This window comes from Ovis canadensis, chromosome 1 (genome assembly GCF_042477335.2).
Source record: "Ovis canadensis isolate MfBH-ARS-UI-01 breed Bighorn chromosome 1, ARS-UI_OviCan_v2, whole genome shotgun sequence".
Lineage (NCBI taxonomy): Eukaryota > Metazoa > Chordata > Mammalia > Artiodactyla > Bovidae > Ovis > Ovis canadensis.
This window is the reverse complement of record NC_091245.1, coordinates 20106276-20134006: the sequence shown is the minus strand read 5'-3', so window position 1 is coordinate 20134006 and position 27731 is coordinate 20106276. Positions and strand designations below refer to the sequence as shown.

General features: G+C 45.9%; 1 protein-coding gene and 1 long non-coding RNA gene across 5 annotated transcripts; one reads left to right on the top strand and one right to left on the bottom strand.

Moving 5' to 3' along the window:
- Positions 1–346: 346 nt before the first annotated feature.
- KIF2C (kinesin family member 2C) lies at positions 347–19107 on the bottom strand. Of its 2 annotated transcripts, XM_069555367.1 has the most exons (21): positions 18101–19107; positions 17162–17256; positions 14338–14439; positions 14113–14161; positions 11723–11842; positions 10602–10724; positions 9951–10051; positions 9217–9312; positions 8582–8636; positions 8310–8472; positions 6827–6917; positions 6494–6557; positions 6325–6416; positions 5419–5561; positions 4419–4623; positions 4187–4297; positions 3336–3403; positions 2910–3015; positions 2705–2818; positions 1116–1239; positions 347–1006 (listed from the first exon to the last, which is right to left on the bottom strand). In XM_069555367.1, exons 1-21 carry the CDS (start codon positions 18162–18164, stop codon positions 924–926), a joined length of 2169 nt encoding a protein of 722 aa, XP_069411468.1. In that variant the 5' UTR covers positions 18165–19107; the 3' UTR covers positions 347–923. The 2 variants fall into 2 exon arrangements, with proteins under 2 accessions (XP_069411468.1, XP_069411557.1); XM_069555456.1 differs by lacking the exon at positions 10602–10724 and having other exon boundaries at positions 18101–18295.
- Positions 18369–27731, top strand: LOC138421354 (uncharacterized). 3 transcript variants are annotated; one of them, XR_011249476.1, is made up of 4 exons: positions 18382–19014; positions 20806–20956; positions 22517–22875; positions 26690–27731. It is a non-coding gene; the product is annotated as an uncharacterized lncRNA (long non-coding RNA). The 3 variants fall into 3 exon arrangements; XR_011249471.1 differs by lacking the exon at positions 26690–27731 and having other exon boundaries at positions 18369–19014; positions 22517–24910; XR_011249474.1 differs by lacking the exon at positions 26690–27731 and having other exon boundaries at positions 18381–18827; positions 22517–24910.

Below are 27731 nucleotides of genomic sequence, written 5' to 3'. Positions count from 1 at the left end.
GTTTATATTGCAAACTTCTCATTTTTCAAGAGCAAATGTGTTAACCTGTCAGATCCTTTCCTGTCTAGCAAGGCAAGTGCTTTCACGTCCATGTTCCCACAGAATTTTTTAACATATCTTTAGCAGACTGTAAATGACAGAGCACAATTTCCTTTCTGCTTAGAGCTCCTGTGTCCAGGAGAAGGCCTAGGACCTAGTCGGCATTGAACACGGCAGAAGTTGGCGTCTTCACCATGTCACTGGAACCGCAGGTGTGGATGTGGCCTCCTGGTGAGAGTCAGCATCAGCACCACCCTGCGGTGGTGTCTGAGTCCCAGAAGCTCTTCCCACACACCACTCAACAGGCTGATTTTTTTTCTCTTTATTATTAGACATAATGTATAAACACATAAAACAGAAAATAGCATGGATCCTCGTAGGCCTCAAAAACCAGCAGGGAACGAAGAGGCCCCAGGAAACTTTTTTTTTTAAAGTACAACATATATTAGTGGCTGGACCAAGGGTGTGGAAGGCAGGCCAGAGCCAGCAGAGCTAAACTATAGGCTCCTTCTCTCCCTGCAGAGCCAGGACAGCCCCAGGAAGCTCTCCCCCAGCAGCCAGTCCACACGGGCAGATTGCTGCCTACGGGAAAACTCTACGACGGAGAGCCTTCCCCTCTTGGAGAGAAGGGCAGTGCACAGGATAACTAAAAGCTCCTTCCTTCCATCCTTTTTCCCTCCATGGCTGCAAGTGAGGAAAAGGAAAGCTGTGTCCCACGCACACTGACTGACTCCTCCCAGCTGCCCTGGGCCCCGATGCGCCCATACTTGGCATTTACCAAAGCCTGTCCCAGCTCAGACCCACCAGGTGCCCAGAGTTTGCTGAGGAGGGAAGGGGAGGGGAAAGGCTGGGTATGACACCAAACAGATCTTTATTTGCAGTCGTCATTGGGGCCGTTTCTTGCTGCTTATTTGTTTGCTGGCCTGCTCTTCTAGCTGCATGGCCAGGCGCAAGGCCTTGATGACATCTGGAAGGCAGGGGTGGTGCACTTGAAGTCAGCAGGTCTCTCAGAGACCCTGTTCCCTCAGGCAGAGCCACCACCACCCACAGAGACCCCACCCTCCGGCTGCACCCACCTCGCAGGGCTGAGAAGTGCTTGGCTTGCTGGGCCAGAGCACACTCTGCTTTATTCACAAAGGTCTCCAGGTCGTAGTCTGGCTGCTCAGCCATCTCGGAGAGCTCCAGCCAGCCCGGCCCTAGCTGCAGCGACACAGACGGACATTGTCAAGTCAATAATGACCAAACCAATTTAGCAAATCATTCCCAGGGCTCTACCATCTGCAATGCAGATGCCTGTTCCTCTAGCCATGGCCCTGACCCTGACCCTGACTCCTGACCCTTCCCCCGTAACTCTCAGCTTGAAACTGTCCTTCCCCTGCCTGCCAAAAACTTGTCCCTGTCCCTGATATCAAATGCATATCTTGATGCCCACGCCAGAAATCTGGGCAAAAATTCTTTCACCTTGTCCCCCAATCCTAACAACTGCACCCCTGAAATGGTTCTTAAATCTCATGCCTTCCTGTCAATCCCAAGACCGTGGTCACAGCTAGTGTGGACACCAATGTCTCTCCTGAACTCTACTAATCTCCTAACTGCTTTTAACTCCTAAGCGTTTCTACTCACGCTCTCCCCAGGTCCTGAAGCCAGGCTCTGTGCTGTGGCCACAGTAAGGTCCCTAAAAGCGTGACCAAGGCACCACTCTGCTTTACTCCCTTCAAAGGCATTCACTGCCCTCATAACGAAGTCCAGGCCTTTGGTGTAAACCATAATGTCCTTTAGCATCAGGTCCCGGCTGACCCGCCCACAGCCTTGATCTTCCTCCCTCACCTGCTCATACCTTTTGCTATGGCCAGAGTGAACCTATCACTCTTCCTGAAAGTGCCAAGTCCTTTCAAACATTTGGACCCTGAGCACTTGAGGGAGGGAGGACTCGTGTAGACACTGACCTTGCACGTTCCCTCCTCAGCCCTCTCAGAGAGGGCCCCGAGCTGCCCTCTCTGCTCCACACTTGGAGTGCCCCACTGTTAGAATGCCCTTCAGGCCTCTCCCTTACTTGCACTTCTACAGCAGGGATCACGGCAGTGGTAGCATCTATCACCTTCTAAACGCTGACCACATGCTGGGGAAGGCTGAGTGTTTAACAACATATCACTTAATCCTTAGATGTAACCATCTTGTCTTGACCATTTTGGAGATGAAGAATTTGGGGCCCAGGTGAGCCTCAACGACACTCACGAGGAAACTGGCTCATAAATAGAAGAGTTGGGATTGATCAAGTCTTTCTTTAGGCCTGTTATCCATACTTCATGATTTTGGCCCTTGGTCTCAGCACAGGAGCTGATGGTATATAGAAAGTATTCACCAACATTCATGAGCAAACGAGACCTGGCTACCCTCCAAACCCTCAGTCAGGAGCACAGGAGAGAGAGACTAGCTCCAGCCAGGAGGATGGGGGAAAGCCTATGTATGCCAGGCTGGAGAAGGAGGTGCGGTAATTAGCTGCCCTATAGGAGCAGCTGAATAACTAACTGGGGAATTAAGAAATGCTGATCCAGAAGGCTGCCTCTTGCCACCCCAGCCAGAAGACCCGAGGAGGGGTGTATGTGTGCACGTAAAGCCCAGGTCACATTCAGGACTGACGCGGAGCCCAGGGCCAGCTCTCCACCTGTGTGATCTCCTTGAGCTCTTCCATGGCCCTTTCTTCCAGTTCCCGGATCTGAGTCATGGCTTCATTGAAGCTGGACATCTGGGAAGACAGTTCATCCTCTTCCTTGGAGAACTAAGGGGGCAAAAGGAGACCCATAACAGTGTGGCCTGGTCCCCATCTCAGCTGGCCATGTTCCCTTCTTGCCTGGCCCACCTCCCCTTACATTGCCTGCACTCAGGGCCCCATTGGAGCTGGCTTCCATCTCTTCTGTTTCCATCTGAATTGGCTGCTCCCCACTGGGTCCACTGTGGGGGCTCAGCTCCTTGACCCTGAGAAAACAAGAAGGTCGCAGCTCCCACAGCAGCCTCTTTGGCAGCACCACTCAGATTTCGAGACTTCAAGGAGATGGAGTAGTGGCTTTGCTTTGACCTAGAAAGATTCTTACTCACACTGCTCCCCACCAGAGCCTGAAGGGGATCAGGAAAAAACCTAGTAGCATCATATATGAACTCCCAAGCCTCAGACTTAGCAAGTCACAGCAGAGGAGACAATAGGCACTGAGTCCCCAGAGCCCCCTCCCCACTCTCATCACTGCCATTTCCTCCCCAACCCTGCCCCTTCCCATCCCACCTGGCATAGGTACCAGTACCTGTCGGCATATCTTAGTGTATTTAAAGTATATTCACAGGAGCTTATGCCTGGTGAGATCATGGCGATCTGCAAAAGAAGGAATGGGCAGTTAATGGTCAAGGATCCCAGGGTAAGGTGCTCTTGGAGAGGCTGCCAGGAATTGGGGGGAGAGCTCATTACATACCGTGTGCCAGGCAACTTGCCCCATGGGCCCTGCAAACTAAGGTTCTTTAAAAATTGGTCCCCTGTCTTTGCTGGTCTATCTAATTACTCCTGCTTCTTTATTTCTTTACTGACCTGTTCCTCTCACCAAGACAACAATGCAAGACTCTGTGATTCCTGCTGGAAACTTTAGTTCACCTGGGCTCAGAGATACTGCCTTAGGGAGAGGGGTTTAGAGCTTAGTCAGAAATTCCCACCTTCCTCAGCAGGCAGGAGAGAGGATCTTCCTTGGTGAGGAAGGAGGGCAGATCCGAGTTAGAAAGCATTATGGATAAAATAAGGGGACAGAAAGTCACTCAAGGCTGAGGCCCTCTCCAGTTTCCTAGGCTGGGAGCCAGTGACCCCTGAGGGAAGTCACAGAGGGACGAGGACTGCCTCCCCTGCTTCCCCAAAGGTCCTCCTCCTGAATCCTGCAGCCCCCTTTTCATCAGGTATGGGAGGAACGACCTCCCCGATCCAAGAGGTGCACAGACACACAGTGAAGGGAGAAGATCCTTTCCTCCCTGCTTGTGTAGGCAAAGAGGAGCCTGCTGCCCGAAAGCAGGGGGTGAAGCCCAGTTAAATTAGAGCCTGGAAACCCAGCTAGCCAAGAATACGGAGCCTCTTGCCCAGGGACAGGACTGCACCACTCCAAAGGACCCAACTCACCATGCAGGTCCTTGAGTTCTCGCCAATAAAGGAATCCCTCAACACCTGTGTCAGCTTGCTCTCGCGGAATGGGGTGTGGGCCTTGTTCTGTCCCAGGGCCCTGATGCATTCCTGAGGGACAGCAGGGGAAGCTGAGGTCCCCTCCTTCCTTTTAAGATGCCCTCTCCCTCCCACCCTTTCCTCCCAGCAGACCACCAGGGCCACCTGCTCCCCTGTAGCTGGGCCCAGCTACCTTCAGAGCCAGGAGACTTTTGTTGATTTCTGCACCCTCCATGCGGGTCTGCCGGTCAGCACTGGAAGTATCTGCGCCTCGCTCGTTCCCTGCCAGATCCACCAAAGAGAATTTGCCATGCACTCTCCCTTTGGTTCGAAGAAGAATCTGGAAGCAGGCATGGGAGCGGGAAGAGTTGGAGTTGGCAAATGTCTGCCCAGAGGTCCTGTGGCAAAGGAGGACAAAGAAGGGCTATGAGCTCCTGGTGGGGTGGGAGGGGGGGGCGGTCACCAGCCACCATGGCACCTGAGGCTTCAATGCAGTCAGTTCTCCAGGAGGAAAACTGTTCTGCGTCATCCTGTCCCACTTCTGTCCTTCCTTCCCTGGGCAGCAGCCCTCCCTCCAGCCATCTGGGCATGGCTTACCCTGGCAGCCAAAGTACCAAAGTACTGAATTCTGTGTCAGGGCCTTGGCCAGACCCTGGGCCATAGGCCGTGGGGAGGCATGAGTTACCTCTGCTGCAGGGCACACAGGGAAGGAGGGGCTGTCATGAACCACATGCTAAACTCAAGGGCCCTGGGGAGATAGCCCCTCCCTGGTCCTCTATGTACTGCTCAGCACCCACTGCACCACGCCGAGGGCCCTGAGAGAAGAGCACTTTCCTCCCTCTACACAGGAGCTCTGGTCCCATCATTTCTAGCGAGAACATACCCAGAGCTTCTGTCCCCTACCACAGAGAGAGGGAACAGCAAAGAGAAACTCAGAGAAGTTGGGAAGCATGCCTCTGGATAAGAGTCTGGTAATAAAGCCTGCCTTGGTCAGATTCAAGATGATTTGACTCGCCACTGACGAGTCTTACCCTGGGTCATCGGCCCCATTGCGACCGCTTAAGGCAGAGGCCTTCAGGGCCCTCACCAAGCTGGGGGAAGTGGTGCTCTGTGGAAACAGCAAAGGGCTCAGTGCTCATCTATCACCTAACTTGGCATTAGAAGGTGGCCCCTTCCTCCGGCCAAACTCTGACCTGCAGGCACTGCCTATGTCGATCATCTTGATGACGTCATCAGCACAGCTCACCAGGCGCTCCTGCAGCCCCACCACCTGCACCTGCTGCTTGCCGTCCTCCAGCACGCGCAGCTTGGCCTTCTTATTGAGCAGGTCGAACAGCTGTGCCGGGCAGGGGAACAAGGCCAAGGCTGTCAGGCGCCAGGCACCCACCGATCCCTCCCCGCTTCAGAGCCTGTCGCAGCTTAGACAATGGCTGGGAACAGGAAAGGCGGGAGAGGCTACACTGGGTGATGTCAGATGAGCAGCGAGCAGTTCACCTGGGAGCTGAACTGGGCCACCTGGGTTTGATGTGACCCTGCTTCTTTACTAGCTGTGTGACCTGGGAAGGCACTTAGCCACCCAGCCTCATTTCTCACTTGTGCAATAGTGATAATAACGGTGATACTTCTTAGTAGGGTTGTGGTGATGAGCTGAGACAAGTTAAGTGCTTAGAATAGTGTTCAGTACCTAGTAACATGTTAATAAGCCAAATTAGCTATTATCTAGACCCCACTCGGGGAAGGTGACTCTCCAAAAGCGTAGAGAGATACACAGAAATATATAGAGAGTACGAGTATGAGAATGAATGTGTGCGATCAGGAGAAGAAGGGAGATTTAAGAGGGAGGTGCATGGAGGGAGCACAGGGCACACACACAAGTAAACCTCCCGTCTGGGAGGAAGCCCTGAGGTGTGTTCCTGCTTACTTGTTGAGCATGCCTCCCGTCCCACCATCGGGTGAAAACCTCCCACACATTTGGGCAAAGTGGCCCAAAGGTGTGACAACACATAGGGTGTTTGTCTTCTACAATTTCTAGCCAACCTCAAGATTTTAGAAACTTCAGGGGCCCCAGCAGCATACACAGAGGGCTCCCTGCCAGCTACCTTCCCATTATAGATTTCGAAGAATGTCACATAGACTTCCAGGTCCAGCTTCCGGTATCGGGGCTGATTCTTCAGGAGGAAGACATCCCGGGCTGTGGGGAGAACCTGGATTAAGTAAGCAACCTGCCCTTCTGTGCCCAACCCTGCTGCGGCAGAACATACTACTTACAGGCCATCGCATAGATCCCTTTGGATGCATTCTGGGCTTTTCCATAGAGGTCTCCACCCATCGTCTGCAAAGGGAAAGGACAGGAGACTGTGCTAAAGGGCCCTTGGCCTAGGCCAGAGCATTACTGGCTCTACCATCACCGTGGGCCATACTACAGCCAGGAGGGGATCTGGACCTGCTAAGGCCCTTCCTTGCCCCTGACACAGCAAGAGCATCTGGAGGTGGGGCATCTGCACCAAGGGGACCTTCTGCAAGAAACTCATTGTCCTCCTTTTCAGAGACCCAGAGGTGCACTAAGGGCAGGATCACTCTCTGCCAGGCTTGAATACTCACATGAGTCTTGCCACTTCCTGTCTGGCCGTACGCAAAACAGGTTGCCTTTCCACCTTCAAAGATTGTTTGTACCAGTGGCCTTGCTGTGAACCTAAGAGAAAGGATGGGGAAGCATGCATGTCTCTGCTTAAATGTGCTTCCTAGAATGTGGTTCTGCTACCCTTCCAAAGCAGGATTCCTGGGGGCTTCCTTCTAAGCAAAGTGGTCCTACCTGACCCCACGCCCACTTATAAATCTGAAATTATCCTAACCACCTGGGAAAGGCTGGACCAACAGGCCAGGAGCAGGCTGGTCTATACTCTAACTGAGCCACCAGCACCTCCTCTACCCTGGAGACACAGAGGGAAGCTTGAGCTTAGCAGCCGCCTTCCAGCATATGATACACTACTAAGAGCGAAGAAACTCTTTAAAGTAAAAGCCTAAAATATTTTAGGCTTTGTGGGCCACATAGGTCTCTTCCATATATATACATACGTAAGTATACATATATACATTTTTAAAATTTATTTATTTGGCTGCACTGGGTCTTAGTTGCGGCAAGAGGAATCTTTAGTTGCAGCATAGTGTGGCATGTGGGATCTAGTTCCCTGACCAGGGATCGAATCTGGGCCCCCTGCATTGTGAGCTCAGATCTTAGAAACTGGACCACCAGGGAAGTCCGAAATACACATATATATTTAATGATTCTTTGAAAACACAAAATCCACTCTTAATTTGAGAGCCATATAAAAAGGGGGTGCAAGCCCACTTTCACCCATGAGCTACAGTTTATCAACCTCTAGTGTAGAGCAGTGCTGTCCAATAGAACTTTCTGAGGATGGATACTGGAAATGATCTCTATCTGTACTGTCCAACAGTAGCCACTGTCACACATCTACTGAGCACTTGAAATGTGGCTCGTGTAACTGAAAAACTGAGTTTTTTTGACCGCACTGTACAGCACGTGGGAATCTTAGCTCTCCAGCCAGGGATTAGACCCATGCCCCTGCAGGGGAGGTGCAGCTCTTTAACCACCAGACCACCAGAGAAGCCCCTGAAGAACTGAACGTTTAATTTTATTTAACTTTTATTTAAACAGTCACATGAAGTTAGGGGGAACTGTACTGGACCAAGCAGCTCCAGAGTTTGCTGAGTCTGCTAAGCCCAGTGGGTAATGGGGGCTGTACAGGACACAGACACAGGAGGAACCCCTGGGGCTTGCCCAGCCCAGCCTCAAAGAGGGCAGTGGGAATATTTCTCTTCTGTCTACTCAAGCATGGGCCACTAAAGCTGAAACATAGGATGTGACAGCCCCAACAGGACCTTCCTTGTGCTAGAAGCCAGAGCCAGCTCTGCATCATGGTCCATCCAAAGAAGACACAAGAGGAGGCCAGGAAGGGATTCAGAGTCAGCATGCCTGAGAGTGCAAGTGTTACCTCAATGTCCCACGTTGGAAAAAGGAAAGTGTCAGGAGGAAGGGGGGAAACAGAGGCAAGGGACTAACCTGTAGACGACTTCATTTGAAGTTGTTTCATCAAATGCGAAGTCAAAGCAGAATGCTTGGTTCTCCAGATACTTTGTTAAGTCCACTTTTAACTTGGGCTCATGGACCAAGAGGACACACTTGCTAGGAACGGAAATCACATCAATTTCTTTCTTGGCCAACTCTGCAGAAGGACAGTATTTCAGGGGCTGCTCCCTGGACACGGGGGACCCTCAGTCTGAAGCCTCATTCTGACTGAACTTACCTTGAGGCTAAGGTAAGGTGGGACTTACCTTGTTTATTCAGTGGGCGTTTCCTAACACAGACACATATCCTGTGCTCTTCAATCTTCAGGAGGAGGAGAGAAGACAACTGTCAGCGAAATGTCAGTGTAATATTGAAAGCAAGCTTGTCCAGAACCCCTCCCTTACTAATCATATGTCTGGCCCAGTCAGGGGCTGAGACCTAACACTGGGATCCACTGTGCTCATAGTTACTCTAGAGCACAAGAAAGCTCTGAATTTTCTTCTCAGTTTTCTCACTCTGCTGCCTATAGGAGGTTTCAGCACACTTTCATGATTAGTAGTAAGAATTTAGCCAATCTACTGAAGCAGGGAGGATAGGAGCTGGAAGGGAGTTTATAAAGATCAGAGTCTCCTATCTAGCCCTTGCTAGCTCCAGCCCACCAAAGGGTATTTAAAAACCCCTTGAGGGTGAGTGACGATTCCTGTATGCTCTCATTCCTTTAAGAGATGTTTCTATTTCTCAGTTATATGCCTACTCAGGAAAATAATCTTTTCATATATATTAAAAAATGAATCACTTTGCTGTATACCTGAAACTAACATGATATTGAAATCAACTATATTTAAAAAAAATTTTATGCCTATTCAGGAAGGAGAGATAGAAGCCCTTTGGGATTACTTACTGGATCAGCCGCAGTAAGCGGATGACACTCCAAAGTAGCTCGAAATTCTTTAATCATGCGGGCAAATTCCCAGTTTGGAAAGCTGTTGTCATACTCCTGTTTGGGGTAAGATTGAAGAAGGACTGACTGCCAAGGTGTAGGTGTTCACAGGCCTCAGTGCTAGGCAGTGGCAACAACAGCCGTTCCCATGCACACAGCCCCTTCAGGGCTGACAAAACCCTCACACGATCTCATTGCCCTTGACTCTGGCTCTGGGCAGAGAATCCAGGCACAAGTTTTGGGAACAAGATTGGCAGGGGGGCCTAGGCATGCAGCAACCATTCTAGGAAGCGGGGCAAGAGCCACTGCCCCATGTCTTAGGAGACCAGCAGGCTGGGATTCTCCAGTGCCATTAACCCAACCAAAGGGAAATAATCCAAACTTTAACTCCACTGTGGCACCCCACATATGCGCAACTAGGCGGTCAGGGGAAGCAGGCAACTGCCAGTGCACTGTGTGATGGGCATGCCCCCTAGATAATCAGTAGGAGATATTCATCATCTGAAGGTCTTCAGAAAAATATCTGAATGATTTGTTCTCTGAATCCTGATGAGAAATTGGTTAAAATTATTGGTTATCAGAACTGGAGCCTCAGAAATGCTGGGGCTGAACCGTTATCTATCTCTGTTGCTGACAAGGTTGCAGTTAAGAATGTCTGTCCAAAAACCCTTGCCCTTGCTTCCCAAGAAAGGTACCTGAGCTCGCTTTATTCTCATTTCAGAGTTCTGGGCTCTCTTCTCTTCTCGCTTGTTCTTCATTTTTTCCATTTCTTTCACAATACATGATTTCCTCCGAACTAGTGGAAGAGAAAAAAAAGAAGCTCTCTCTTTTACCTGTCTCTTTTACCAGCCTGCTCTTCTCTGGCCGTTGTGTGGAGTCTGGGCCTTTCTCATGGCTAGACCTTCTCTAGACCTTTGCTCTTATATCACCACATGCAAAGAGAGGAAGCACCAGCTGTGACTCTTGGGATGGCCTAGCTGACAAGAAACTTGCTAATATGAGCACTCCAGGTCTAACCCAAGCTCTCTCTATGCCTCTGCGGCCTTTTTCTCAACAATGAGTAGAGATGAGATTGTCCCTGTTTGGTGGTCACTCTGGGCTGTTGTTCAGGTGTTGACCAAGACTTTAGCTATAACAACACCTCAGTTACATCAGAGAGCTTCTGCGAGCTGGCAGTGAGTGACAGGGTCACCAGTTGTGAAAGATCGATTCTGTGGCCTCAGGGCAACATGTCCCCATGTGACAGACATGGTTTGAACTCAGGTACCAAGCAAGCCAGGTTTGGGACAGGCTGTAATTCCTATCCTGCACCAGAAGCAGGGTACCAAATAGCTCAGTGTGTCTACCTGACTTCACAGAGTTTGCAGAAGAGCTGTCTCGGATGGAGTGGACTTGCTCTTCCACCTCCTTGCTGACCATCGTCAATGGTATTTCACCCACTGCAGGGCAGGAGGGCCTAGAGGGGCCAGCTGCGGGGGAACAAGAGTCATTGGAGAAGCAGGTAGGCATACGGCAGCTGTGTTCATCTGAGCCCTAGAGGGTCACAGGCCAGGAGGATGGCTACTGACTGCCAGCTCATCAAGGGCTCAGGTTCTACTATATAAGCAGAGCTCAGGCTTTTCCCTTCATCTCAATCCACACCTTGAACCCAGTAAGCCCCGCCACAGGGGTTGGCTCCTGGTGTTAAGAAATCTTAAAGGTTATGTAAGTTGCTCAGTATGAGCTTCACTATGAAGGGAAAAGCCTTTAAAGGTCTGACCTCTTTGGGCTTGATCAAGTAAGGGTTCTTAGGCCAGGCCAGGCCTTTCAGCTCATTTGGGAAAAATTTCTGACTTCAGAACCCCAGTGGTTAACAGGAGGAAGGACTGAAAACTAGGAATAATGGGAACCTGGTTCAACCTAGAGAGGTACAACCCACAGCAACTTCCCATAGCTGGCCATGGACCCTTTTGTTTACCTTGACTTTAAATCACTTAATTTACTAATAACTAGTACAAACTGACAATTAAAAATGTTTTTAAACTCCCATTTATATAAAGTCCAAATGAAGTAGAAAGTTAATTTATGTGATCCAAAGTCAGGACATAGATACCCTTGGGGCTTAGGAATTGGGAGGGGGCCTGAAGGGGACTTTTGAAGTGCTGGTAATGCTCTTTGATCTAGATGTCAGTTATATTAGTGTGTTTACTTTGTGAACTATATAGTCAATGATAGGTTTACTTTCCTGTATATATATATATATGTATATATATATATATGTGTATATATATATGTGTGTATATATATAATGTTTAAAGTTTAAAAAGTAAAGTGAGATGATTTTCAGATAAGGGAGCAGTGGTGCAGGAGCAGAACGGTATGAAAGCCAGGGAGCATAGGAATCCTAGGATATTCCAAAACAGGCTCAGGGCAATGTGTGAAGAGCTGCTCTAAGGCCTCAAACAGGGAGAATAGATTCATTACTCACTGGAAACTGAAAACTGTTTGCGAGAATTTGCAGATGCAGGCAGCTCCACCTCCATATCATTCTCCTGAGTGATTCGAACCTCTGAGACAGTGGACATGCGAGTGGAACGGCCTCGGAGACCTGAAGGACCAAGGGCCACGGCCAGTCAGTGCATTGTGATCAGGAGAGCAAAACACATAGAGAGACGGCCAAGGGTAACCCTTCAAGATTCTATACAGGGTGAGATGGGTCCCGATACCTGGAAAGCAGCCCACCCACTTCCCATTCCTTCCATCCAAGGAAAGAAAGGCCAAGTACCAGTGACCCCAAAACTAATTTGTTACATTCTGCGGTCTGAGAGCTCCTGAAGGCTCCCATAAGAGCATCCGTCTGGAGTAAATGGAAGGACCTACAGACAATCTGAGATCATTTCCGGAGACACAGACCTAATCCCAGGAAAGAAGCATTTTATTCTTAGCAGCAGCACCTACCATTCTACAATCTTCCCAAACATCCAGAGGTAAATACCAGTATTCCCAATTGATAAAAGGGGACATTAAGGCATAGAGAAATTAAGCAATTTTCCCAGTGTCACTCAATTAGTAAGTGTCAGAGTCAGGATGTGAACCCAAGACTGCCAGATTTCACGATCAGGGCTTTTTCCACTGCTCCAAGATGCTTTACAGAGCCAGACCTGGGCCACATCATCAGAAGCCATGGGACCAGCAACTGATTTTTCTGGAATCTTAAAAGAATGCTTAACTGACAGAAACAATTTAACTGAGTTTATACAATTAAGTTGTTTAAACAAGTTTAATTCCTGTCAATTTCTACTCATCTATATTGCTTCCCTCCAATTTGGAAATAAAACACTAGCGTCATATAAACAAGTATCAATCTATATGGAATTTGAGTTTCCTAAGTTTAGGCTGATACGATGGCTCTATATACTCAATCTATGTTTTTCATAAAGAGCATGAGTTATTATAATATTCCTATTTCTCAAAAGATCTGTGATCTTGTGTTTCACTTCTACTGTTCACTATCATTCATTCCATAATGAATCATTATTTTTTTCCTATTAAAAGGAGCGGTAGGGGTCCAGTGGTTAGGACTCCATGCTCTCACTGCCGAGGGCCCAGCTTCAATCCCTGGTTAGGGAACTAAGATCCCATGAGCCAGGTGGCATAGTCAAAAAAAAAAAGAAAAAAGGAAGAGTGGCAATATCCTTTTGGGACATGCATGTGGAGAGAGACCACTGCCACCCATATTTCTCCTGGAGGCCACTGGAGTAGTACAGCCAGCAAGTGAGGGCCAGCATTACACCACTCCTGCCTAGCTCAAGCTCAAAACCACCCCACCTTGGGCCCCTGGGAAACCTGAAGCTCCAGTCAAGTAGTCTGTGAGCCCAGGGTGGCTGGATTATGGACAGTGATAACCCCTCAACCGGGACAGGTTGTACAGGCTGTAAAGTATAGCTGGCTCTGGGTTATAAACTGGATTATTTGGGCAGCTTGTGCATATAGGCACCTGTCACAGCCTACCATAGTTAAAGCAGGTTTATGCTGATTCCTGCAGAGAAAGCCTTTCTCCTGGAGTTCAAAGTACTGCCATTATTTGTCCAGTCCCACCCTATCCCCAGATCACCACAGCACTACCAACTCTACCTCTAAATGGCCCTGACCTAGCTTTTCTGACAGCCCACTTACCACCTCCCTCCAAGGCATGTTATTTCCCCAGGGAGAGAAAACAAGCCCACCATGGTTGATTAGTGCTCTGGATTCCACAGGAAAGGCTTCCAGGCCAGTTAGCAAATTTCCCAAATGCACCAGATCCAAACAGACTGGTCTAAGTTAAGAGCTGAAGGTTGAATTCTCTTTTTCTTTTTTTTAACTGCTTCTGAGGTAGGATTGACATAAAAACAGCTGGAGGTATTTTATGTGTACAACTTGATGGATTTGGAGGTAAGTATACACCCATAAAACCATCATCATAATCAATGCTATAAATCTACTCATCACCTCCAAGTTTCCCCCTGTACCCTTCATTTTATATTTTGTTTTCTCCTTTTGTAGTAAATCACTCAACATAAGATCTACCCTCATAGTAAATTTCTAAGTATACAATACACTCATTGATGATGGGCCCTATGATATACATTAAATCTCCAGAACTTTTTTATCTTCCCTAACTGAAACTTTGTACCCTTTGACCAACACCTCTCCATTTCTTCCTCCCTGAAGGTTGAATTCTTCTTCACTGAGAAAGAGGCATGGAACACAGAGCAGGACTCAGCCTATACAGTAGCGGTCTTCTAAACTGGAACCATGAGTCTACTCAGCTTCCTGAGCCTCAAGAACATCATTTCTGGCACAAACCCCAAGACAGTGAGCCAGTAGAAATCCATTTACCTTCCTTTGGAGCAGGGATTCTGGAGCTGACTGATCTGCGCTTTTGTTTCTGTAAAACAAAACAAATCACCACAACATATGGGTCTTATCAGTTCTCAGGGGCCTATCCTGGGCCCATGTGCTGTAGTGAAGTACTAAGCAGGCCCAGAAAACAAACCAGCAAAGACCCAAACAAGCCAAGTGCATCCTCTGTGCACTGGCTGAAGTCAGATGACTGGCAGCTACCTGAACCGTTACATTCTCCTGCAGGGGAAGATTGTCCTTCGGGTGTAAGGGAAGAAGCTGTAAGAGTTCTGGGTTTATTGCAGCCACATCATCAAAATCTACCTGCAAGGAGAAAGTAAAAGTTTCTGTAAACAACATAGCTTGTTCAATTCAATTGCATTTCTGCAATCAAGGATACCCCTAAATTCATATTTTATAAACTTTAAGTTCCACCAAGTACTAACAGCTATAAACAAATATTTATTCCCTGATTGTGTTTTACCATCTAGACGGATATTGGTTTCTGATTTCCAAGCCAATGGTAGACGTTAGTGATGAGAATGAGGTGAAGAGGAAGGCCAACAGTCAGATAGTCCACAGTAGACCTTGGCCACTTGGCTCCCTACTGCTCTGTGGGGCAGTGGGGTCTTGCTGGGCACAGCCCCCTGAACACCTCTTGCTGCCTGCCACCAAGAGGGAAACAATTCTAACTGTCCCACTGATAGTCAGATGGAGGGCCCTTCAGGATCTTATGGGCGGGGACAAGTTCCCGAGAGCTGTTACCTAGTCCTAAATCTACCTACATTTTCTACTGGGCCCAGAAACTTCTTCCCCAGTCACAGCATCCTACTCATGCCTTCTCTACTTCCTGTGCATACCTGCAATGAGGTCACAATTCCAGGTTTACATCACCAGAGTCCTCAAACCCTCTAGGGACAACTCAGGCTTCATCAGCATACTGCACAGCAGATTCAAACACACCAAAATAGTACCAACTTGATTATTTGTGTTTCACATTTGTGATAAAATGTGAAAGAGCTGCCGCATGTACTCCCAGGTGAGAACGTCACTTCCTACATATGCAATTTTTATGTATTAACAGATTCTTCAAACACTTATTAGGCATGAGTAAGGCAGTAGGGGGAAGGTACTCAAAAGTGAACTAAGACATGTATTGGACTTCCCTAGCGGTCCCATGGTTGGACGGCTGGGAAGATTTCACATCCTGGGGGGCAACTGAGCCTATGTGCTACAGCTACTGAGTTCAAGCTCTAGAGTCGTAAGTACTGAGCCCATGCTCTGCATCAAGAGAAGCCACTGCAATGAGAAGCCCATGCACTGCAACTAGAGAGCTGCCTCAACTCGTTTCAACTAGTGAAAGCCCACATGCAGCAACGAAGACCCAGTGCAACCAAAAAATTAAAAAGACATGTATTGCCCTTGCCTTCAGTGAGCTCATATTCTAGTGGGGAAGAGAAGCCGTCACATAAAGGGCTGGAAACCCAAGCAGCATGGGATAGACAAGGAGGACATAACTATCAAGTGCAAAAGCTGGTAAGTACTTCAGTAGTCACACTTCTACTCATCTTTCTTGGGACAGCTACAAACCCTTACCACTACCCCTCTACCCCGATTCCAATCCCTAAACTACAGAGAGCATAAACAATGCAGGAGACCAGAGTTCTGACATTAACTGATTCTCACATTAACGATTCAGGCAGGCCTAAGAGTGTGGAGACAGCGGGGCACTGGGCAGGACCACAGAGTGGGGAACTGCCCCATTTGTCCCTGGCACAGGATACTTTGGGAGGAGTGTATGGTAAAAAGGATTAAAGTTGATTGGGATCAGATCTTGAAAAGGCTTTGAATGCCTCACTAAGAAGGCTGAACGAATATTCCACAGGGAACATTTGAGCTGGAGTTAAGATACAATAAGAATTGTATTTCTAAACAAACAACAAAAACAAGTCACAAGGAACTGCTAATAGATAGTTGAAAGGGATTCTAGGAACCTCTTGATTCAAGGACAGATAATATAAAGAATTCAGTTCTTCTATTTCTCAAATATACCACCTAAATAAACATGTACCTACTATAAGGCACTATGCTAAGCAAGCACTTTACCTGTGTTATTTCATTAAGCTTCACGGAAGCAGGTCTAGGTTTGTCTTATTCACCTCTGTATCATCCTCTGTATACCAGACACACCGGCTGGCATTTTGGAACCAGTACAAAAGGATTTGTTGAATAAGTCCTCAAACAACCCTATGAGTAGATATTATTATCATCCTCATTTCATTAATGAGGAAGCTGAATTTCTCATAGGAGCAGAAATGTGCTTGAGAACACTTTAAGTAGTGGCAGGGCCAGACTCTAGAATCCAGGTTTTCGTACTCAGCCTGGTGACCTCTTCACTACACCACATGCCTCTAAAACATAAATGTCTTAGGCATATCCCTCCTTCTTCTCAAAATCCTTCCACGGCTCCCACTGTCTGCAGAATAAGATCTTAAACATCTTAGTGCCGGAGACAAAGGTCTTCTAGTCTCCTTTTCCAGTCTTTTTGCTGCTGCCAAGTATAATAAGCCCTCCTCTGTGCCTGGAGCCAGTTTCTTTACCAGTCCCCATGAGGACCACCTCACTGTGTCTTTGGCCCCACCCTCACAAGCTCATCTTCAGTGAGTTTCCATCTCTGAGCTGCTCTAGCATTATTCCATCTGTAGTTGCCTTCTATTATTGGGTGTTTCAGAAACATACTTTTGTCTCCCCAAAGAGATGATCAATTTTACTCTCCAAATCAGTATCATAGGTAGTGTGCACTCAGAAGCTAGCTTGGGTGAGTAAGGTTTTAGAATTCTGTGCGGTTTGCTTTCTACAAACACACCAGAAACTGTTGACTGCTTCAATTTAGAACAAGGCTGCCTTAAAAAGAGTCCCAAAGCATTCAAAGAGGACCATATTTAAGATTGGGGAGGACAAGTCAGGATCGAAAACAAGGCTGACACAAGTTCCATTTCCAGACATGTCTTTTTAACTGTGGTAGAGGCACACTCATAGAACCCACCTCTTTGCCCTTTGTATCTCCTCCTTCTTTCCATTCCACTGAAACGCAGGATTTCTCCAAGTTCACAGTGCTTATACTGGCACTGTGAATTATGCCTAAAGTATGAAAAGGCCAGAGTTAACCTATCTCTTTCACTTTTAGGATCCCAGAGGTTCAAATGTCAAGTTGACCTGAAGGAAGGGACAGTTGACTTTCTTTCTAACCCCAGCAGACAAACCTCTTGGCACCCCACCCTTGGAATATCCCTCAGTGACCTAGGCAGGAACAGTTCTTAAAACTGAGTTGCAGAGGATAAGGGTTCACCCCGACTCAAAAGAGAACCTACAGCGTGGTGAAGGTATGTTTGGGCAGGAGAGTCTCTAGTGCTTAGGTGAGCCATTCTTCAACACAGCACTGAGGCTCTAGCACCCTCAGGTTTTCCTATCTCCTGACCTTTATGTCTGACCATTCTAATGATACTGGTATCATCAGACCTACCACAGTTGGGATACCTGCTGAACTGGAAAGGAGAGGGCAGAATTGCAAGCTCCTGAATGAAGAGCAGGGATCTAATCATTTGTCCCATTACCCTGAATCCAGTGTCTGACATATTTTAAGTGCTCAGTGTTAATGGGAGAGTAGAGGGGTCAGAGAGCCGAGGTCCCTGCAAGAGCAGGGCAGTTTCAGGGGAGACCTTCGGAGGGGAAGGGAATCCTGACTCCCCGGAGAGGTCCAGTGACACGGGGACTCCGCTCACTCCTAGAGGACGGAAAGGGGCCGCATGGCCAGTGCAGAGGCCCCTGGCCGTTGGTAGGGAAGACTGACCGCCAGCGAGGAGACCTAGACCAGGGGTGTGGGGGGATCCTTAATAGTGATTCAGGGCCTGCCATTTGGGGAGGGGCGGTAATTTCAGTCGTCTCAGCCCACGGGTCCCTTTGGTCTCAGGACCCCGCCCCTCACCATTACTGCGCTGGATCTTGATGGTGAGACCAGGAAACAGGCGAGCCTGAAGCGACGAGTCCATGGGCAGGAAGGAGCTCCAGTGACGGACACGCGAAAGGCCAGAAAACCAACTCTGGTAATCCTAACGCCGTGTAAACCGCCGAAGTTTAAATCCCGCGCGCCAGCGTCCCGAAACGTCATCACGCTGTCGCCGGTCTCCCTTCCGCCAATCAGCGGCGTTCTGCGGAGCCTTTTGGGATACGTAGTCTCCGGGACGCCTTCTGGCGTCTGGAACCGCCCACTCGTCTGGCCAGACCGCTGAACGCAGGGCCTGTCGGGAGCTTTGGGAACCCGCCCTCTGGGAGGTCTCTTTTTCCCTGAGTTCAACCATTGGCATCGCCGCTGGGGTCCTTTAAACTCAGAAACCTCAGGGTGATGTGAGAGAGGGAGGGTTCTGAGGTCTTATAGTCATGGGTTCGAACCTCAGCTCCATTAGTTGCCTACTCAGTGACCTCATACAAGTTAAACTTGCCTTATTCGCGCGATTCTCCCTTGTGATATTATTGCTAAGTTCTAATAATGGGGGACTACGTTTGGAGTGCCTGGAAGACCTGGTTCACTAGGTTTTATCGAGTGTCTTATCACGTGCTAAGCGCTGGAAATAGTAATTGTGAACAGGACCCATAGTTCTTGCCCTCGACCTAACATTTCTAACGCAAACGGAACAAAAAGAAGTAAATTACAAGTAAGTAACGAAGTGTGGTAAGTGCTCTGAGGGAAACAGAACTGGAATACAGAAAAATGGAGGAACCTACATTAGGTAAAATGGCCAGGGGAGAAATCTTTGAAGTTATAACCTGAGTAGAGAATAAGAAGGAATGTCAAAATCAACGGTCTTGAAGAAAGAAGAGAGCGTGGCTGGAAGGCAATAGGTGAGTGGAAAAGGAGTGAGATCAATTTAGCATCTTGTGGAGTCGCAAAGACTCCACACGACTGAGCGACTGAACTGAACTGATCCCATACTAATAATTTTGACTTTTATCCTCATGAGAAATCACTGAAGAATTTTGAGCAGAGGAGTGACATGATCTGAGTTACATTAGATTTTGTTTATTGGGCTTGCTCTGTTTGGAGAATTAATTTGAAGGTTGCAAGACTGGAAATGAGGTGACCATTTAGTAGGCAAGAGATTATGCTGGCCTAGCTTGTGGTTGTAATACTGGAAATGTAGCCAAGAGAATGGATTAAAGGTGTACCTTATTGGAGAGGTGGAGTGAATGGATTTTGCTGATGAGATTTGTGAAAAGATTTCAGTCTTAAATGAAACAGGAGGATATGAAATGGAGAATCTCACACATCCACCCTCCACAGAATGGAACTTAGAGACTAATTTCCCATAATTGCCTGGCTTACAGAAAAAAACACTTCCTGATCAAGGGAACATCCACCAAAAATTACTCTCCATTGTCAAGCCAATGAACTTAATACTTTGGGACTCTGGCCACTCTTCCTACTCTTTGTTCTCCTGGCCCATTAATACAACTCACCCAAACCCTCAGTGGACTTGCTTGTATCTTGCTATAGCATATGTTTCTCAAATTGCAAATCAGTTTCTGATAACTTGAGTCTGCCTTGGTTTACCTCTAGGTGGACAGGTTGGATGTGCCAGTGAAGGGGAAAGGATAATCGTGATTGACTGCTGGTTTCTGGCTAGAGTAGCTGGGTAGGCAGTGGACCATTACCTAAAGTAGGGAAGTGGAGTTATAAAGGAAACAGTTTGGGGAGTTAGGTAAAAAGTTTTGCTGTAGTCATGTTGAGTCTGAGATATGAAGACCTCAGAGTGGAGGTGTCAGTGAGCAGTTGGATAGGCAAGTTAGGAACTCAGGGAGAGATCCAGGCCAGAGATAGAGATTTGGCAGTCATTTTAGGTAGATACATTCAGAGTCCTGGGACTAAATATGATCTAGAGAGAGAGTATAGATGGAGATCAGAAGAACCATCCCGGAGCCACAGAGCATGCCAACATCTTGAGGGAGGGCAAAGGAGGAAGAGCAAAGGAATGAGATGAGGGTGGTTTGAAGGGATGAGGAAAACCAGGGAGTAGCAAGCAGAAGAAGGAATGTCGGAGGAGGTAACTCTGGAGAGCTGCAGTGAGGACAGGCAAGACGAGGACTTGGAAATATCCTTTATATTTGCCAGCATCTAAGTCATTGGTGACTTCGAGCAGTCTTGGTGAAGCGCTGAGAATGAAAGTCAGACTAGAGAGACAAGTTGGATATTGTTTAGGGATGCATACATACGCAATAAAAGAATAAAAGTATGCTTAGGAATGATAAACACTAAGGTTCAGGAGAGCAGCTGCCTCTGGAAGAGAGAGTAAAATGATTGGACAGGGGTACTTCAACAAAATAGAAATTTTGTTTTTTTACATGAGTCACGAGTATACATGGTATTCATGATGTTGTTTTCTGTGCCTCCTGAATTAGGAAGGCAATGTAAATTTAGACCCATCCCCACCTTTTTTTATTTTCTACCTCTTGGTCCAGGTAGTTGCAAACTTCTTTGCTGCTTCCCAAGGCTTTGGGGCACATGCGTTTTGCAGGGGCCCTTATTTCCAGTTCCTCAACCTTCCACAGACCTAGTGAATTTCTCCTCATCTTGCATGGGTGGTAAAACTCTAGCCCTCATTACTTGTTTCTGATTCCAATATTCTCCTGTTACAGGAACCTGAAATCAAGGAATTAATATCGAGTGATTCAATATCAATAAAAACTGCAGCAAACGCTGAGTTTTCAAAGTCAAGAATTCCTTTTGTGCCAGAAATGAAGAGAGTAATCAGAGCAACAAAGGGAACTGACCAAGGAGAGTCCCATGGTATGAGAATAATGAAACCGGTAGAACTTTAGGAAACACCAAACCATTAAATTGGAGATGCTTACATATGCCAGGGTCTCCAGCATATTACCATAGACATACCACCACTACAGAAAAAGAAGCCCTCCCTTAAACTGGTAATAGAACAGTTGGAGTCTATAAAACTGGTATCCATGCCTGCATGCTAAGTTGCTTTAGTCATGTCTGACTCATTGTGACCTTATGGACTGTAGCCTGACAAGCTACTCTGTCCATGGCAAGAATACAGGAGTGGGTCACCATGCTTTCCTCCAGGGGAATCTTCCCGACTCAGGGATTGAACCCATGTCTCTCATGTCACCTGCATTGGCAGGCGGGTTCTTTAACACTAGTGCCACCTGGGAAGCCCATAAAATTGTTATGCTTAACATAAAAAAAAAAAAAAAAACTTTGTGAAAGGATAGAGCAATGTGTAAAAAAGAACAGACATATGAAAAAAAAAGACACCTGGAGAAGCTTTTAAAATACACCCACTGAAATAAAGAAACCTTTGGAACAGTATGTACTGCCGTTTCCAATTAGTGATTCAGTGGATGATAGGTAAAAGGTTACTGAGTACAAGATGTTTGTCTGGTGCCAGAGCATTGCTCCACAGATTATTTGTGTTAATATTTTGCAAAGGGAAAGCTTATCTATACATGGAGAAATGTGACAGTGACCATTATAAGCAAAGGATCAGTGTCCTCAATAGTGCAGTGCAGTTCAGTTCAGTTCAGTTTAGTCACTCAGTCATGTCTGACTCTTTGCCATCCCAGGGACTGCAGCACACCAGGCCTCCCTGTCCATCACTAACTCCCAGAGCTTGCTCAAACTCATGTCCATTGAGTCAGTGGTGCCATACAGCCATCTCATCCTCTGTTGTCCCTTTCTCCTCCTGCCTTCAATCTTTCCCAGCATCAGGGTCTCTTCCAGTGAGTCAGTTCTTCACATCAGGTGGCCAGAGTATTGGAATTTCAGCTTTAGCATCAGTCCTTCCAATGAATATTCAGGACTGATTTCTTTTAGGATGGACTGGTTTGATCTCCTTGCAGTCCAAGGGACTCTCAAGAGTCTTCTCCAACAACACAGTTCAAAAGCATCAATTCTTCGGCGCTCAACTTTATGGTCTAACTCTCACAACCATACATGACTACTGGAAAAGGCATAGCTTTGACTAGATGGATCTTTGTTGGCAAAGTAAGGTCTCTGCTTTTTAATATGCTATCTAGGTTGGTCATAGCTTTTCTTTCAAGGAGCAAGTGTCTTTTAATTTCATGGCTGCAGTCACCACCTGTAGTGATTTTGGAGTCCAAAAAAGGAAAGTCTGTCACTGTTTTCATTGTTTCCCCATCTATTTGCCATGAAGTAATAGGACCAGATGCCATGATGTTAGTTTATTGAATGCTGAATTTTAAGCTAGCTTTTTCACTGTCCTCTTTCACCTTCATCAAGAGGCTTTTTAGTTCTTTGCTTTCTGCCATAAGGGTAATGTCATTTGCATATCTGAGTAATTCATATTTCTCCCTGCAATCTTGATTCCAGCTTGTGCTTCATCCAGTCCCTTGGATGGACTGCAAGGTCAAACCAGTCAATTCTAAAGAAAATCATCCCTGAATATTCATTGGAAGGACTGCTGCTGAAGCTGAAACTCCAATACTTTGGCCACCTGATGTGAAGAACTGACTCACTGGAAAAGACCCTGATGCTGGGAAAGATTGAAGGCAGGAGGAGAAGGGGACGACAGAGGATGAGATGGCTGGATGGCACCACTGACTCAATGGACATGAGTTTGAGCAAGCTCTGGGAGTTAGTGATGGACAGGGAAGCCTGGAGTGCTACAGTCCATGAGGTGGCAAAGAGTCAGACATGACTGAACTGAACTGACTGATTGTTAACTTAAGGTAAGAACAAATAAGATGAAGAATCAGTTGGAACTACTGGGAATGAAAAATTTAATAGTTGAAATCCATACATGGATTGAATAGCAGAATAGTTACAGCCAAAACGAAATGATGAGCAATAAGATCAGGGTGAGGATTCATCCAAAAGGCATTAGGAAGGGATAAAGAAAACAACAAAATAGAAAACAAATGAGCTCATTGTCTGTGACATACATTGTTGGTGGTAATCCCACAGTCATTCCCGCCCCCTTCTCCCTTACTCATATCCACATTGGAGATTGAAAAAGAAGGGACTGCAATGAGGATCCTTTGCTTGTTATATCTCCTCCCCTTTTTAACTTGCCTTGTATATAGAAAGAAAGCTCCTTGTCTGGAGCTGTGACAGCTTTCTTGTGATCATGAGGTAGGTTGCTAGTCATCAGTTCAAAAAAATTCATCATACTCAGGACAGCCAAGTAGGAAGGCAGGAAGAGCCCAAGAAGGTTCTTGGTGGCTGAACAGCTGAACTAATGCCAGCAGCCACCTACCAATCAGATTCCTTGCTATGCAAGTACAAAACAAAGCAAAATGAAACTCCACTTGTTTATTTATGCCACCATTATTCATGTTTTCTTTAATCAGCAACAGAAAACATACCTAACTAAAATATTCCTAACTGATGCCTTGTTCAATAATTTGAAAAAGGATTATGAAGTTGAGATTCAAAGAAATAAGAGAGGGGAAACATAAGAAATAAGTGAAAAAGAAATTTTTTAAAAGTATTTTTAAAAGCTAATTGTGGACTTTCCTGGTGGTCCAGTGGTTAAGAATCCACCTGCCAATGCAGGGGACACAGGTTTGATTCCTCGTCTGGGAAGATTCCACATACCTCAGGCAACTAAGTCCATGGGCCACACTAGAGAAAATCTGCACACAGCAGTCAAGACCCAGCAAAGCCAAATAAAACAACAGAGTGATACTGGACAGGAAAACTGAACTTCAGGATACTGGTTACTTGCGTGACCAGAGAGGCAGGAGATGGGATTGGAGAGGAATGGTCAGGGAATAGCTAATAGAACAAGTCAAGTTCTGTTTCTTAATTTTTGTTGGGGATATTCAGCTTTTTATTATTAGTATTATGCTCCAAGAATACAAGTTTAATATACTCTTTTATGTATGAAACACCTCATAATTTAAAAATAGAAAAAATAGATTTAAAAAATGGAGTACTTTCTGACTCCAGGAAAATAAAAAGTTATATATGGTAAGAAAGGTAATCATAGAAGTCTACTTGGCTTGGCTCAAACAGTATTGAATATTAAAATATAATCACATGAGGATGATGGGCATGGGGATGAGGGGATGTGAGGGAGAAAACAACCTCATTTAGCATGATGCTAAGTGTCAAAAACAAGACAAAATGCCTAAAATGTAATGGCTTGTGCTAAACCCCAAACTGAGACTTAATTACAGTTTGGGCTCTCCCAGAACTGGAATCTTAAACCAGTCAATCAGGATGCCTGATCAGCATTAGTAAGATCATCTTCGTGATAGACCCCTGCCCTCCCCTAAAGGAAAGAAACCTTACTACAACCAACCCGATTTTTGGCCTAGTACAGCTTCCTTGTTCCTGCTCCCTTTTGCCTATAAAGGTCTTTTCATCTTTTTTTTTTTTTTAAAGTCTTTCATCTTGTACAGCTCCTCCGAAGTTCTTACTATTAACTACTTTGGACAGTGTTCAATTCATGAATCATTGAAAAAAACCAATAAGATCATTAAAATTTACTCAGTTGAATTTTGTCTTTTAATATAAATCAAGAAGTTATGTTTAAATTAGTGACTTAACCAACAAGGACCTACCGTATGGCACAGGGGACTATGCTCAGTATTTTGTAATAACCTATAAGGGAAAAGAATCTGAAAAAGAATATATATTTATAACTGAGGCACTGCTATATGCCTGAAACTAATATAACATTGTAAATCAAGTGTATGTCAATAAAAAATTTTAAATTTTTTAACAATAAAAAAAATAAATACAATTAGTGATCTAAGAGGCAACAGTATAGTCATTATTCTGAAACACAGGCCTATATCCAGCAGAAGAAATATCTGAGAGTTGACAGTAGTTGCTTCTGATAACAGAAATGGGTGTGAGGTGGGATGCAGAGAAAAAGTAACAGGGTTTGTTTGTTTGTTTGTTTAATGCTATTTAGCACTATCTGCCTTCTGCTTTGAATACTGCTTGTGGTGGTGGTGACGTGAAGTGAAGTAGCTCAGTCATGTCTGACTCTTTGTGACCCCAGTGGACTGTAGCCTACCAGGCTCCTCTGTCCATGGAATTTTCCAGGCAAGAGTACTGGAGTGAGTTGCTATTTCCTTCTCCAGGGATCTTCCCAACCCAGGCATCTAACCTGGGTCTCCTGCATTGCAGGCAGACGGTTTACCATCTGAGCCGCCAGACACTGCTTCTGGAGATGTTGATAGAGCCCATGAAGGGACAAGTCGAGGTGTTACAGTTTAGGACTCCTGAGAAGAAATTCAGCTCCCATTCAGCACCACACCTTCCCTTGTTGGGGGGAGTGTGAGAAAACAGGAGAAACTCCATCTTGAAGCCTGTCATCTGTATTAAAGACAGGATGTGAACTGGGCCTGAACACTGCCCAAGAGTAAGGAAACTGTTGCTAGCGAAAACCAGGTCTCCTGGAGACTTCCCTCCCTGCAGATGACAAACGGAGATTGTAGTTGAGGTCAGGCTGCCCCGTTAGATTAACCATGGAGACATCCCTGCTTGATGTATATCATTGTTCCCACCCTTTAACCTTAATTGTTTGTTCTCCTAGCACCTACTTGTTGTAAAACTCAATCATATACAACAAAGAGGTTGCTAACATGTAACCAGTCATATAGTGGGGGGTATAAAACTGGGCCTCTCAGAAACATCAGGGTCCTTGTTGGGAACTGATTCCCCTTGGACCCGCTGTGTAACAAACTGTTCTCCACTGTCTTGAGTGTCTTCCGAGGTGTTTTGCGACTCCAGATTCCACAACACCCTTACACCACTTTCTTCCACTGCTTGTATCATGATTACAGCATTTATATCTTTCTGGGCACACAAATAATTTCCTCTAGACTGTGTGATCTTTTTTTAAGTTTTATTGAAGTATAGTTGATTTGCGCTGTGTTAATTTCTGCTGTACGGGATAGTGGGATAGTGACTCAGTTTTATATATATTTATATATATATATATATATATATATATGTATGTATGTATGTATGTGTGTTCATATTCTTTCTCCTTGTGGTTTATCACAGGATATTGAATATAGTTCCCTGTGCTATACAGTAGGACCTTGTTGTTTATTGGATTGTGTGCTCTTTGAAGGCAACTCAGTTTGATTTGTCAGCCTGCCTCCTCCTTTCACTTTCCTTTTTTCCTATTGCCTGCTTCCTCTCTTCCTCTCTTTCTGTCACATGTCATAGCAGTTCTGCTTGTCTGTCTGTCTATCTGTCTATCATTGGCCCCCATGAGATGATTTTACTCCTGGGTTCATGACATTATCATCAGTGATCTGTAGAAGTTTCTTCTTGCTATTTACTCATTTATCTGTTTATCTTTCATTATTTATTTTATTCTCATATCCCTCTCCCATTTGCCTTCTTCTCCCAGGCAACCATCCCTCTGTGTTTTTTTTTAATTAATTAATTTTTTATTGAAGGATAATTGCTTTATAGAATTTTGTTTTCTGTCAAACCTCAACAGGAATCAGCCATAGGTATACATTTATCCCCTCCATCCTGAACCCCTCCCATCTCTCTCCCCATCCCACCCAGGTTGAAACAGAGCCCCTTGTTTGAGTTTCTGTAGACGTGTACAGATGTGAGAGTTGGACCATAAAGAAGGCTGAGTGCTTAAAACTTTGATGCTTTTGAATTGTGGTGCTGGAGAAGACTCTTGAGAGTCTCTTGGCCAACAAGGAGTTCAAACCAGTCAATCCTAAAGGAAATCAACCCTGACTATTCATTGGAAGGACTCTTGTGGAAGCTGAAGCTCCAATACTTTGGCCACCTGATGCGAAGAGCAGACTCATTGGAAAAGACCTTGATGCTGGGAAAGATTGAAGGCAAAAGGAGAAGGGGTGGCCGAGGATGAGATGGTTAGATAGCATCACCAACTCAATGGACATGAATCTGAACAAACTCCAGGAGATAATGGAGGACAGAGGAGCTGGCATGCTCCAGTTCATGGGGTTGCAAGGAGTGGAACATGAGTTAAATGACTGAACAACAACAAATTATTTATGTGCATGGATTTTTAAAGTTATGTTAATGATATTGTATGATGCATCTTATTTTTGTCACTAAACATTCTTTTTTAAAAAAACTTTTGGCCACTCCTCGAGGCATGTGGGATCCTGGTTCCCCAGCCAGGGACGGAACCCACACCGCCTGCAGTGGAAGCACTGGAAGTGCTGAGTCTTAACCACTGGACTGCCCTGCCCTGGAAATCCCTAAACATCCTGTTTTTTTAATGCAATATGAACATCTAACACATTATTTCCAACTGTTGTATAATAGTACATTTTACCTACTGATCTCCTACTGATGGATATCAAATTGTCTCCAACCCCCTCCCCTCACCAAGGATGCTGCAGGTAATGCTCCATGAAATAAAATTAGGTCCTTATTTCACATCATGCAGACAAAAAAAAATCTAGGCCATTTGGAATTCAATTGTAAAAACTTTTAGAAGAAAATATGAGTATATTTCTATCACATGAGGGTAGGGAAAGATTTCTTAAAATATGGAAAACTATAAAGTGAAAATTCATGAATTAAATAAACTTCTATATGATAATAAACATTAAAAAACTGA